At 53.2% G+C, this 11,647-nt stretch overlaps 1 protein-coding gene across 1 annotated transcript; it reads right to left on the reverse strand.

Annotated features, from left to right (window-relative positions):
* Nucleotides 1-6,526: 6,526 nt before the first annotated feature.
* NKX2-6 (NK2 homeobox 6) lies at nt 6,527-10,338 on the reverse strand (the record flags this gene model as incomplete). Its single annotated transcript, XM_080675479.1, has 2 exons — nt 6,527-7,164; nt 10,086-10,338. 2 exons carry the CDS (start codon nt 10,336-10,338, stop codon nt 6,527-6,529), a joined length of 891 nt encoding a protein of 296 aa, XP_080531605.1.
* Between the last annotated feature and the right edge of the window lie 1,309 nt (nt 10,339-11,647).

Raw genomic sequence — 11,647 nt, forward strand, 5'->3', positions numbered from 1 at the left:
TTCTGGCTCCAAATAGCCGGTCAGCAAGTTAAGTTGACTTACAGGAGAATGGCTGGAAGAACACCATGGCATAGCCACTGGTTGACAGGAATTCTTGGTGTCCCTGCTATCAGCAGGGCTCAGATGACCCTTCCAGAAGCCAGATCCCTATCCACACACAAGAGGACTTCCCCCCTCCCCTCCTTCGCCCCTCCCCGAGGATTCTGACTACCAAGGAGCCAGGTGGAAGCCTCGGGGTCTTTCATGCAGACTTTGTGGTTTCCTTCCATGCAACTACCCACTCATTCGGTCAGTCAACAAGTGGTATTGCACTCCTGCTCCATGGCAGGCGTGGTGTACTGAAAACATACTGGGGTCAGAGACAGACATGGGGTCAAAAACAGACATGAGGCTGGTTGTTAAGAAAGGCCAAAAGATGCAGAGAGCGAATGCATTATGATGGGGATGCCCAAGATGGTACAGAAGCAGGTCCTGGGGGACCTGACTCATAGAGAATGTCCAGGGGTGGTGCCAGGGGGCCAGAAACAGGAGCCATCACAGGAAAACGTTCGTTTTTGACCCACTCAAGTCCTAACTTTGGATTCCAATTACGTGGGTCCTAGGGTTTCAGGCAATTACATGGGTCCTAGGGTTTCAGGCTGGGCGGTGACAGGAGGAAGCAGCAGCCATTGAGGCATGGGTAGGGAAAAATTGGGTTTGACTGAGACCAGCGTATAAGGACGGCTTCACAGGGACTCAGTTAGAAAGCACTCTGAGGCTTGCTGCCAGGCTGCTGGGCATATCTGCTTTTCTTAGAGTGGAATCTGGACTGTGTCACTAAGATCACATCTTGCTCCTGGGCTGAGGGTGGGGGGACTTGCTGGAGTCTAAACAGAGTCAGGGAGGAAGCACAGAGACTTCCCACGAAGCTCTCTCCGTGGTGGGGGGAGGTGAACTCTGGAGGACAAACAGCTCAGGGCTGAATTCTCCTGCTCTCAGGACAGGGCCAGCTGAAAGCATGCATGAATCAGGGTCTCTGGGGGTTCAAAGTGCAGAGGAAAATGTAGACAAAAAAGGGTGAGAGGGACGCAGGAGCTTGAGTCTTTAAATATGCTGTCTGAAGGTGCTGTTGTACCTCTCCCATCCTCTACCCACCCTCTCCGGCATCTTGCTTCCTATTTATCCCCTCTTCATGCTTTCCAAAAGGTTCTCACCCCTCTCTCTTAGGCAATTTTTCCCTCAAGAAATTAAAAAAAAAAATGGTGCCACTCAAGATTCATCTGATTTGTGTGAGGACTTGAACTTCCTGCTGAGTATTCATGGAAGTAACCCATGGCCAGAGGGGCGGAGGGTCTGGGGTCTAGTCCCCGTTCTGTCACTGACTCACAGTATGGCCATTACCTTTCTGGCATTTGGGCTCTTTCTCTGAGAATGGGGACAGTAATATACTCTGCCTCAAGTGGAGGTGGTGAGTATGCATGAAATCAGACAAAAGTTAAAAGGGTTTACCAGTGTAAGGCTATCTATATACATATATAAAAGTTTAAGCAACTGTTCGACCTTTTGACTGGTAGCTATGATGTGCACTGATCACCAGGGGGCAGATGATCAACGCACAGGCATGGAAACATAGAACAGACTGATGAATCTCAGAGGGAAGCGGGGAGAGGGAAGGGTGGGACGAGATTAACCAAAGATCTTATATGCATACTAGAGGCCCGGTGCATAGATTCATGCACAGGTGGAGTCCCTCAGCCTGGCCTGCGGGGGAACAGTCCGAAACCAGCTCTCCGACATCCCCCGAGGGGTCCCAGATTGCAAGAGGGCGCAGGCCAGGCCAAGGGACCCCACCAGTGCATGAATCCGTGCACCAGGCCTCTAGTTAGTTGTATAAATGGAAATCTGTCCGAGGATGGAGCCTTCCCTGGAAGTCGGTTCATGGAGACCAGGACAAATGCAGCCAGAGAATGCCGTGAACCTGTGGGAAAGGTACCACTAGCAGCATCCTTTGTTACAGTCCCAGCTGGAAACTTCCTGCATTTTCAGTAAATACATACACCGAGGTGCATGCCTTCAATGGGTGCAATGTAGTAATGAAAATGAGCAAACGAATGCTCCACACAACCACCTGGGTAAATCTCACAAAATGTAATAAAAGAAGCAAGATTTGAAAGAATACATGTGGTAAGATTCTATTTCTGTAACATTCACAATCAGGCAAAGTTAAACCATATCATTGGAGGATGTGTTCAAAGGAGTAAATCCATAAAAAGAAGCCTATAAGTGACGATTTCGGAACTTAGAATAGTTGGTATCTTTTGGGTGGAAGGAAGGGAAAAGGGGTTTGCATTCTGGGAAGAGCATGGGGAGGGGGCTGCTGGAGGCTGCACCCCTGTTTCTGGCCTTGAGAGGGGGTTACAGCTATGTTCACTTTACCATTATACTTTAAACCTTACATATGTTTAATTTAGTCCTGTGGATATGTAATCTATTTTACAATTTTAAAAAAATAAAGGCATTTGAAATCAACAGGGAGTCAGCAAAAAATTAGAATAATAGCCCGGCCAGTGTGGCTCAGTGGTTGTGCATCAAACTATGAACCAGGAGGTCATGGTTGGATTCCGGTCAGGGCACATCCCTGGGTTGTGGGCTTGATCCCCAGTGGGAGGCATGCGGGAGGCAGTTTATCAATTATTCTCTCTCATCATTGATGTTTCTGTCTCTCTTTCCCTCTCCCTTCTCTCTGAAATCAATAAAGACATATTCTTAAAAAATTAGAGTAATAGCTTAGAGATCCACCTCCTCAATTTTATAAGTCAAGAATGAAACCCAGAGAGGTTACAAGTCTTGCTCAAGGTCACATAGTGTGTCACTAGTGGAACCTGGGCTAGAATGAGGTCCATGGCTCCTAACTCAGTATTCCTTCACCACCTTCCATCTCTCTGAAGAGGCCTCTTTAAGGGAAGGTGATAGGCGGGGACACAGCTTTTCTGCCTGGGAGTTCCCTTGTTTTGCAAAAAGGAAAAGGGGCAAGCTACTGAGCTGATATGATAACGAGCTGGTGTAAACTCAGAATTGTAAACACGTTTCAAATGGAATTTTAAAAGATTTAAGTGTGTCCCCCCAAAGTTACATCATTATGATGATAAAATTACAAAAAATAAATACCAGAAACCTCTGGCACGTCTGAAACCTAGAGCAGGGCTTGTGCTCCATCTGATTTACAGATGGTATCGAGATGAGGCTGGCTTGAAGGGGCTGGGGTGGGGGTAGGGGGTGGAGGAAGGACAGGGAGCCAAGAAGTCTGCAATTTTATTGACTTATCCACCTGGCCTAGGTGAGACCCCTAGCCCTGGGACAGTCAGAAAAGGAACCTCTGCTATCTCTCTGAGAGCTTTTTTTGTTTTGTTTAGAGGTCAATTACTTCCCATTTGGGGAACTTGTGAACATTAAGAGGTGACTGGAGTGATGGGACTGAACGATGCAGATAAGAGGCTGATGGCTTACAGAGCCTGGTGAAAGCCGTGCCTCGGATAAGCTGTGGTCGATGAGACACACACAAAAAGGGGCAGCTTTCAGTGCAAAGGAGAGATTACAGGACGGAAGGTGGGCAGCTGGGGGTGGGCTTGAGAGTGGGGAGAGGGAATGCATTTCAAAGTGATCCTGACAGGCAGAAAGGGGGGAGAAGGGAAGAAGAGTGTTCCTTCTCTTTTCTTTCCTTTTGTCCTGCGAATCTCAAACTTCCCTCAAGAAAAATCCACATGGACTAAACTTGTTATAGGTTTATTTGTTTTTGTTTTGTTTAGACCATCAAATATGGATGCTACAGTAATCTGGAGAAACAGACAATGTCGCAGGCCAATGGAACATTTAAAGGGATCATGGGCATATATATATATATATATATATATGAAACCAACAACCCCTCCAGCCTCACCCATTCTCTTCAGTCAATTACATTTACAAATTCCCAAGAGCTAGCCTTGAGTTGTATTCAAATTACCATAAAATACACTCTGGCTTCAGCATATGCCCATTTAGCCCTAGCCTGTTTGGTTCAGTGGATAGAGTGTGTGCCTGTGGACTGAAGGGTCCCTCCAGGGTTCGATTCTGGGCAAGGGCACAGGACAGGATTGCAGGCTCAACCCCCAGTGAGGGGGGGGGGGCGTGCAGGAGGCAGCTGGTCAGTAGTTCTCTCTCATCATTGATGTTTCTATCTCTCTCTCCCTCTCCTTCCTCTTTGAAATCAATAAAAATATATTTAAAAAAACAACAACAACTTTTCCCCATCCCTAAGTCCTAGACCAGTGGTCGGCAAATTGCTGCTCGGGAGCCACATTTGGCCCCTTGAGTGTAGCTCTTCCACAAAATACCACGGTCTGGGCGAGTCTATTTTGAAGAAGTGGCATTAGAAGAAGTTTAAAAAATTTGGCTCTCAGAAGAAATTTCAATCGTTGTACTGTTGATATTTGGCTCTGTTGACTAATGAGTTTGCCAACCACTGTCCTAGACCTTTCCAGGAACTCATCTAGGAAATGGTGCCATTCCCAGCCTAATCACCAGGCTTACCCCTCTTCCCACCCTCTAAGCACCCCAGCTCCCGCCAGGTTTTCTTTCTTTCTAGAGAGCTTATTGTCTGTCCTATTTGACAGGCAGCATATACCACCTAGTATTTTTAGATACCTTTCTCATGTCAGTCTCTGGTATCCAATTAGATAATAGATTCCTTAAGGGCAGCAAAATCTTGTTTTCTGTTGTGTCCCTAGCAGAAATGTTCAGTGATGACTGAGTTACTGATGACTGGACTAAGCCTCTTTCTCCATCACTCACAGCCTTGAGCACAGCCATGGCTCCTCCTCCCTGCTTTTCCATGTGGGCAATGGTGGTGGAGGGAATGTGGAGGCCTGGTCACAACATCGCAGGTCTGGTCACCGCTTCTGGGTTCCTTAACTATGTGAGAAAGGTTGGGCAGGTGGAGGGAATGCATGTATTAATTTCCTACTCTGTGCCAAGTAGGATCCATGACCTGCATTTCTAGGGTAAAGGCTTTACCTAAAGGGCAACATAAGATTTTTTTAGACTTAATACTGTATGCAGCATTTTTAGAATATTGGAAAAATGTAATCTTGAAAAGAGAGAAAGTAAAAAGGAGAAAAAATGTAAGGAAATGGTAAGAAAACAATATAAACAATTATTTGTGTTTTTTAGCTTAAACATATAAACTTTAAGAGATGTAAGCTATTTAAAATAGGTATAATTTACAAGGGACCCAGCAGTCTCTCTTGCCCAGGTCAGTAAAAACAACCAGGCACATTCAGAAATGAGAAAATGCAGGGCCGTTGAATTTTAATTAAACATTAGAATTTATTAAATAATACACTTTAACTTTTGACAAGTTAGTGATCCAGGGTATGAAGAACCAGAGTTTTCATTGGCTAAATATGTTCTTTTTAAAAATCTTGCTTTTCGTACTAGTGCCTGCCAAAGACAAACGTCCCCATGAATACATTTAGCTTATTTTTAGTCTTCAGTTTGCATGACTTCAGACAGGGTTGGGTCCGGGGAGTCAGACTTTCACCTAAAGTTCAGGCTCCCTACCCCTCCTGTTAGGACTCAAGGCCGGGTGGAGCCTCCTTCCGGATTGGAACTTGGAAACCTGTTGCTCTGGAAGAAAACCTGCAGAGGAAGAGGCGTGGAGGGGGACCTCAGGGCACCTGGCTCCAGGGCCAAATCCAGTTTGGTCCCCAGGGAGTCTGTAGGTACCGAGGACTCAGGACTTGGGGGTTTCATTTTTACTTTAATTCGAAGTTGTTCAGAGGTGACCGAGAGGTGGATAGATGCTAATGGCTTACACAGGCGAAAACAAATATATTTCATGTATTTCCTCAAGATGCTGAGCTGTATACAAGAGAGAAATGCACTGACACGGAGGGAAGAGCCAGAGGATGCTTCGCAGAGAGCAAGCGTGGCCCCAGAAAAGAGCGCTCCACTACATTAATCCCAGTCTCTAGGAGCACAGCTGGGGGTGGGGGGGTTAAATCCTATACGAGCCTCTCTTCCTGATCCCCTGGATCCTCCTTTTCCTGGCTGGCTCTCCACTCCCCTTCCCTCACTCGACTCTTTCTCATTCTTCCCCCACCTGTCGCCCTTCACTGGAGGACCAGGCCCTCCGAATGCCCAGGCTGCAGCACACAAACAACCTTCCAGCCCCCTAGGTTTGAGACCCGATGACACCTTCCTTAGCTCGGCCCTGCCGCCCGAAACTGCCTCCCACCCTTGCTTTCCTCCTCCAGCCAGCGCTGCTCGCCGGCGGCTGGGAAGGCCCGCGTTCTGTCTGTCTCTGAGGGGGAAGAACGCTCCCAGGGCCTTCAGCCCGAGAGAGACTCCCAGGGGCGAGTCACAGTCCCCGAGATCGCTTTAGGGGGGAGCGCCATTCGGGTTGCCTCTTCCCTCCAGTGCGGCGGCCCATCTTCTCTGCTGAGACCCTTCGGCGGGGACAGCTGCACAGATCGTCCGGCCTTGGTGTGTGTGCCTGAGCCAGGGCGCCTCACCAGGCCGGGACCCCCTGCAGCGTGGCGGGCAGAGGGCCCTGCGCGCTGCTGCTCTGGCCACCTCCGCCGAGGCCCACGCTGGCCAGGGGCACGGGCGGTGCCGGGCCCGGGGGCGCGCCCGCGTAGCCCCCGCCGTAGCCCGCCACGTAGGGAGAGCCCGCGTAGCCGCTATAGCAGGAATAGGGCGCGGCGGCGGCGCCGTAGGGACCCGGGAAGGCGGGCGCACCGGGGCCCAGGCAGGGCTTGCCGTCCCGCACCAGCACGGGCACCGCTACCCGGCGCGGCGCCAGGGGGTGGCCCGCCAGCTCCAGGGACTTGTCCTGGCGCTGTCTCTTGCACTTGTAGCGCCGGTTCTGGAACCAGATCTTGACCTGCGTGGACGTGAGCTGCAGCGCGCTGGCCAGGTGCTCGCGCTCCGGCGCCGACAGGTACCGCTGCTGCTTGAAGCGCCGCTCCAGCGCCAGCACCTGGGCCTGCGAGAAGAGCACGCGTGGCCGCCGCCGCTGCCGCGCCCTCGGCTGCTCGGCGCCCGCACCGCGCGCCCCGTCGCTGCCGCTGCCGCTGCCGCTGCCGGAGCCGCGCTCTGGTCCCCGGGTCCCACCGCGGAGCGGCGAGGCGGTGCGGAGGCCGGGCTCTAAAAGCACAGGAAGGAACACCGTCAGCGCCCAGCGTGAGGCTCACGCCAGCACTGCTTGCACGGCTTTCAAGGGACGCCCCTCTCCCTGGGTAGCCTGTAGTTCTAGCCCCTTCTCTCCTCTCTGCTGACACCTCACTCCCGTCAGAGGCCCTCTGAAGGTTCACCCTCCTCCCCCCACGCCCACAGTCGCTTTTGTACCTGCTGGAACATATGCAAACTGGGCCAATCTGTGGTCCCAGGTGTACAGCCGTTTCCCAAAAGGTAGACTAAGTCAGCTTCATTTTCCTTTTAGAATGTCTTTTTATTTTATTTGTTTGTTTGTTTGTTTGTTTATTTATTTATTTATTTGGTGGTGGTGGTGGTGGGGTAGAGGCGGCTTGCCGTTATTTCTATTCTAAAGTGTGGTTGAGTTTGAGGAAGATTTTGCTGCAAGAATCAAGAGTGAATAAGGAAGGGACTTATCAGAGGAGGGCTGACTTTGGACAAGCCTTGGTGGAAAGGGAGAGGAAGGGGATGGGAAGGGTCAAGAGAGGGGAGGGGGGCGAGAGAGACTCGGTGACGTGCCTGCCAGAGGCTCCTCTCGTCTGGTTACCCACCCTGCTCCTAGCTGGGAGCCTCCAGTGCCCACCACCTTCACCCCGCCCTGACACACACCCTTGTCATTTTGGTCAAGTGCTCCACCGGCACTGGGGACCATCCTCATGTTTCTTGGAGGCAAGGTTCTGTAATCCAAATTAACAAAATAAAATAAAACAACGTATTTTCTGACTCTTGACTCTTGGCTGAGAAACTGAGGTTCTCTTGGAGGTATGTGTAAAGTTGAGATCTACATCTGACTTTATTTTAAAGCGGCCTCTTTCTCCTGTAGGGTCTGCGGCAAGTGGGTGGCTTTGCCCCGCTTCTTCTCCCTCCCAGGCAGCGCCCTGGCCTGGACACACGGAGTGGACACCAACGGAGCTGGTTAAAACAGGGCTAAGTCCCAGCGTGGCCTGCAGCCGCCTAGACGCAGCCTCCCTGCCCTTCTTCCCATCTCTCTGCTATCTGGGCGTAAGCGCTGATTTTACCGAAGGGTAGGTGGGTAGAGAGGAAACCGAGAGTTTTCGTGGAAACTCAGGCCAGGGGTAAACTAGGAACATAGAGGAGAGGCAAGCTCCTGGAGCAGGGAACAGGGCCTGCCTCCTTAAACCTGGAGCAGGTTGGAACTGGACTCCAAATCCCCAACCAACCGAGCTGGCCAGTCTCCTGCGGGAGGGCTGCTGGGTACTCAACGTTTGTAGAAATAAAAACTTCCTGCAGAGAAGCCTGTGTTCAGAGAAACCCGAGGACATCTCTCCTCGCAAAGAGAAAAAAAAATATTGACGAGGGTTTGTTTTGTTACCAAATAAAAAAGTAACAACTGACCTTCAGCGACTGAAACAAACAGGACCCTATTGGAAAGTTACTGAACACGCAGGCCGAGGGGTTGCACGGCACCCCTGGTGTGCCAGCACCCCTTGTCCTTCGGGTCCCGGTCTGGAACCTCTCTCGCTCTGTGCCCTGTGTCCCTGAAAGCGAGGTGGGTCAGCTGGGGATGGATGGGGCGCGCCCAGGCCACCAGGAAGGTCCCTTTCCTGCGGGGAGCTAGGAACGCGCTGCGGGTGCCCGGGGCTGTGAGGGGAGCGCGGTGGTCCGAGGAGTGTGGCCCTTTCTCCCTAGGGCCGGAGCGCACGGCTAGTGGGCCGAGCAGCGCGGAGGGAATTCCATGCTTAGAGTCCGCTGCAGAAAACCCCCATGTTTAGAGTCCGCTGCAGAAAACAGAGCGAAGTTTAATGTTCTCCAGGCTCTGGAGTCGGCGAAAACGAGCCTGCAAGTGGATGAATAACTCAGAGCTAGTCTGCATTTATGTGGCCAGTTTGCGCCTGGAACGGAGGGGCCATGGCACTGCCGGGCCGAAGAGACCGACCTGCGAGATGCCTCTCAGGGCCCCTAGACCTGCATGGAGGCTGCGGACCCAGGCGCAGAGGTTGGGCGAGAGGGAAGGTGGCGTTTTCATCCCTCGAAATGTTGCGCCTCAGGCACAAGACTCCCGCGCGACAGGAGTCAGTGCAACACAGCTTCCCGCCCGCCTCTGCCCTTCCTGCCGCTGGACACTCGGTCTGGGCCTAGCTGTCCGCGCACCAGTTGCGCCTTCGGAGACCGGGAGCCGAAACTGCGCGGAGACTCGGCAGAGCGGCTTCTTGAAGCAGCTCAAATTCAAGCTGCCCTTACCCAAGCTACCCTTACCCAAGCTGCCCTTACCCTTACCGCGCTCCCAAACCCGCAGGACCCTTCACGCCCCGGGACTCAGACCTGGTTTGGCCGCCACCTCTCTCACTTTTGAGTGGAGGAACCGGGCAAAGGGTTGACTGGGCTAGTCTGGCCTCCCAGCAAGCCCCTAGAGAGGGCCGGCCTGGGACGGACCCCACAGCTGTCAGTGTCCTCTCCCCAAGCGCCCTGCTGCTCTGCTGGCTACACCTTGGCAGATGGTTTCGGGTGGAGAGGCTCGCGCGGCAGGGAAAGCGAGAGGGGACGCAGCACAGCCAAGACTGTGGAGCGGTTTCTGTGTAAGAGAGAGAAGCTGGCGTCCCTGGGACTGTGGTTGTGAGTGGAGTGGGGTGTTTGTGGGAATACTAATATGAGGACTCGCTGTGGAAACAGCAACCCCCTAGGATTCAGGACCTTATTTCCCTTCGGGGAGGTGGAGCACACAGGGGGTCGGGGAGAGGGCGGCAGCGTGGCCCAGGGCCTGCCTTTTGGACTCTTAGGTGAAGGGAAAAGAAGGTAGACTCTCGGCCCTGGGGAGACCGGGAGATGCGTGTCCTCGCACGCGCCAGCTGATAATGGCCCATCCCTACCCTCCTGATCTCCCCGTAGGTGTCAAGCCCCGAGGGTGTACTCACCCACCCGTTCCACGTCCATTTCTGCGACCCGCTCACTGGGATCCCTAGGAGGCTCTGAACCGTCCTGCCACCTCTCTCCGGTGTTGGGAACCTCCGACCCTCGCGGGTCTGGGACCAGTCGCAGATACTGAGAGCTTTCCGGGTTCCCCCGTGTCCCCCGGAGTTGCAAGGCCGCGAGGCCAATCTGTTCTCGCTCTAGCCTCAGGATGTCGTCCACCGAGAAGGGCGTGGAGGTGACGGGGTTCTGCAGCATCCCGGAGGCGGAAGGAGAGGGGCCTGCGCGTCCCCGGTCCCCGCGGAATGCAGCGCCCTGAGCTTCCCGCCTGGTGGCTGCTGGCGCCGCAGACCCCAGGTCTGGGGCGGACGCCTGGCGTCCCGGACTGCGCCTTCCTCAGGGCCATCCCTATGGCCGGTGACCAGGGCTGAGTGACGAGACTGCCCACCCCCATTGGTTCCTGTGGAAACCACGTGCTAACCCAGCAGCACCTTCCTCCCCGAGCGCTGTCCTCCCGCGCCCTTCTAATTCCTCTGCAAGCCCAGCCGCTTTCTGGAAAGGCTTGGTTCCTATTGATGGTTCTCAGAAGCCAGGAAAGCGGAAGAGATGGTGCTGCGCGACGCTCGAATCTCTGTAAATACGGTACCGGCGCGAACTTCGGAGGTCAACCCGGGGTCCGCGGGGATTTTCCTAGAGGACGTGCAGGGATGGGGGATGGAGCCCTTGCTTTGCAACCCGAGCTTGTCCTTCCGGCCTGGCAATAGCTTAACTCTCCACTCCCGTGGCAGAGGAACTCAGGTGGGGACCGCTGGGCACCGCGGATGGAGGTACCCTCGGGAGTCTTCGTGGGCGCAAGGCGGTGCCGGCGGCGGGGGCTCCTTCCGGGGAGCAGAGGTTGGACGGGGGAGGAGCGAGTCTGGACCACCGTGGCCTAGACCGAGGTAGAAATGCCTCGCTTAGAGCCGGATCCGCCACTTCACAGGTGGAACATGTCAACCCCGGAGCGAAGAAAGGGCAAGGGAGCTTTTTTTGGGATCCCCAGGCTCTTAGCAGGCTCGGCCAGTGGGTGGGGAGGAGGAGAGGTAATAGCCCAGGGCCCACTCGAAGGTGGGCCTCACCTAGCCCTCCACGTCTCCCACCCCCCTTATCCTCCCTAAAACTGATCGCCTTGGTGCTCGGTGAATGTGAACGAGGCGCCCTCCAGGGTTGGGGAGTTTTGATGAGCATTAGCTCTTCAGAAACGCTCCCGGGACACAGCAGTGCCCGGAAAAGGAGGCCGTGTGGTGCAGTGGTTATCACAGCCAAGGTGGAGCCAACTAGTCTAGCCTTGCTCTGGATGTATGAATTGTGGGCTTTGGGCAAAGTATTTCTCTCTAAGCTTTGACTAATTAAAACTGGAGATAACAATATGCCCATCAGAGGATGGTTGTGATAACTGTCTGAAACCATCGAGGAGTGTCCACTGCTGTAATTTCTGACGCTACATGGTTCAGTGAAGACAACGGGACCCGGGAGGCAGCAGTCTTAGCACAATCTAAGTCGTTTAAAAATGTTTTAAAATCAAAAT

Source organism: Plecotus auritus, assembly GCF_963455305.1.
Source record: "Plecotus auritus genome assembly, chromosome: 6".
In the NCBI taxonomy this organism is placed as follows: Eukaryota; Metazoa; Chordata; class Mammalia; order Chiroptera; family Vespertilionidae; genus Plecotus; species Plecotus auritus.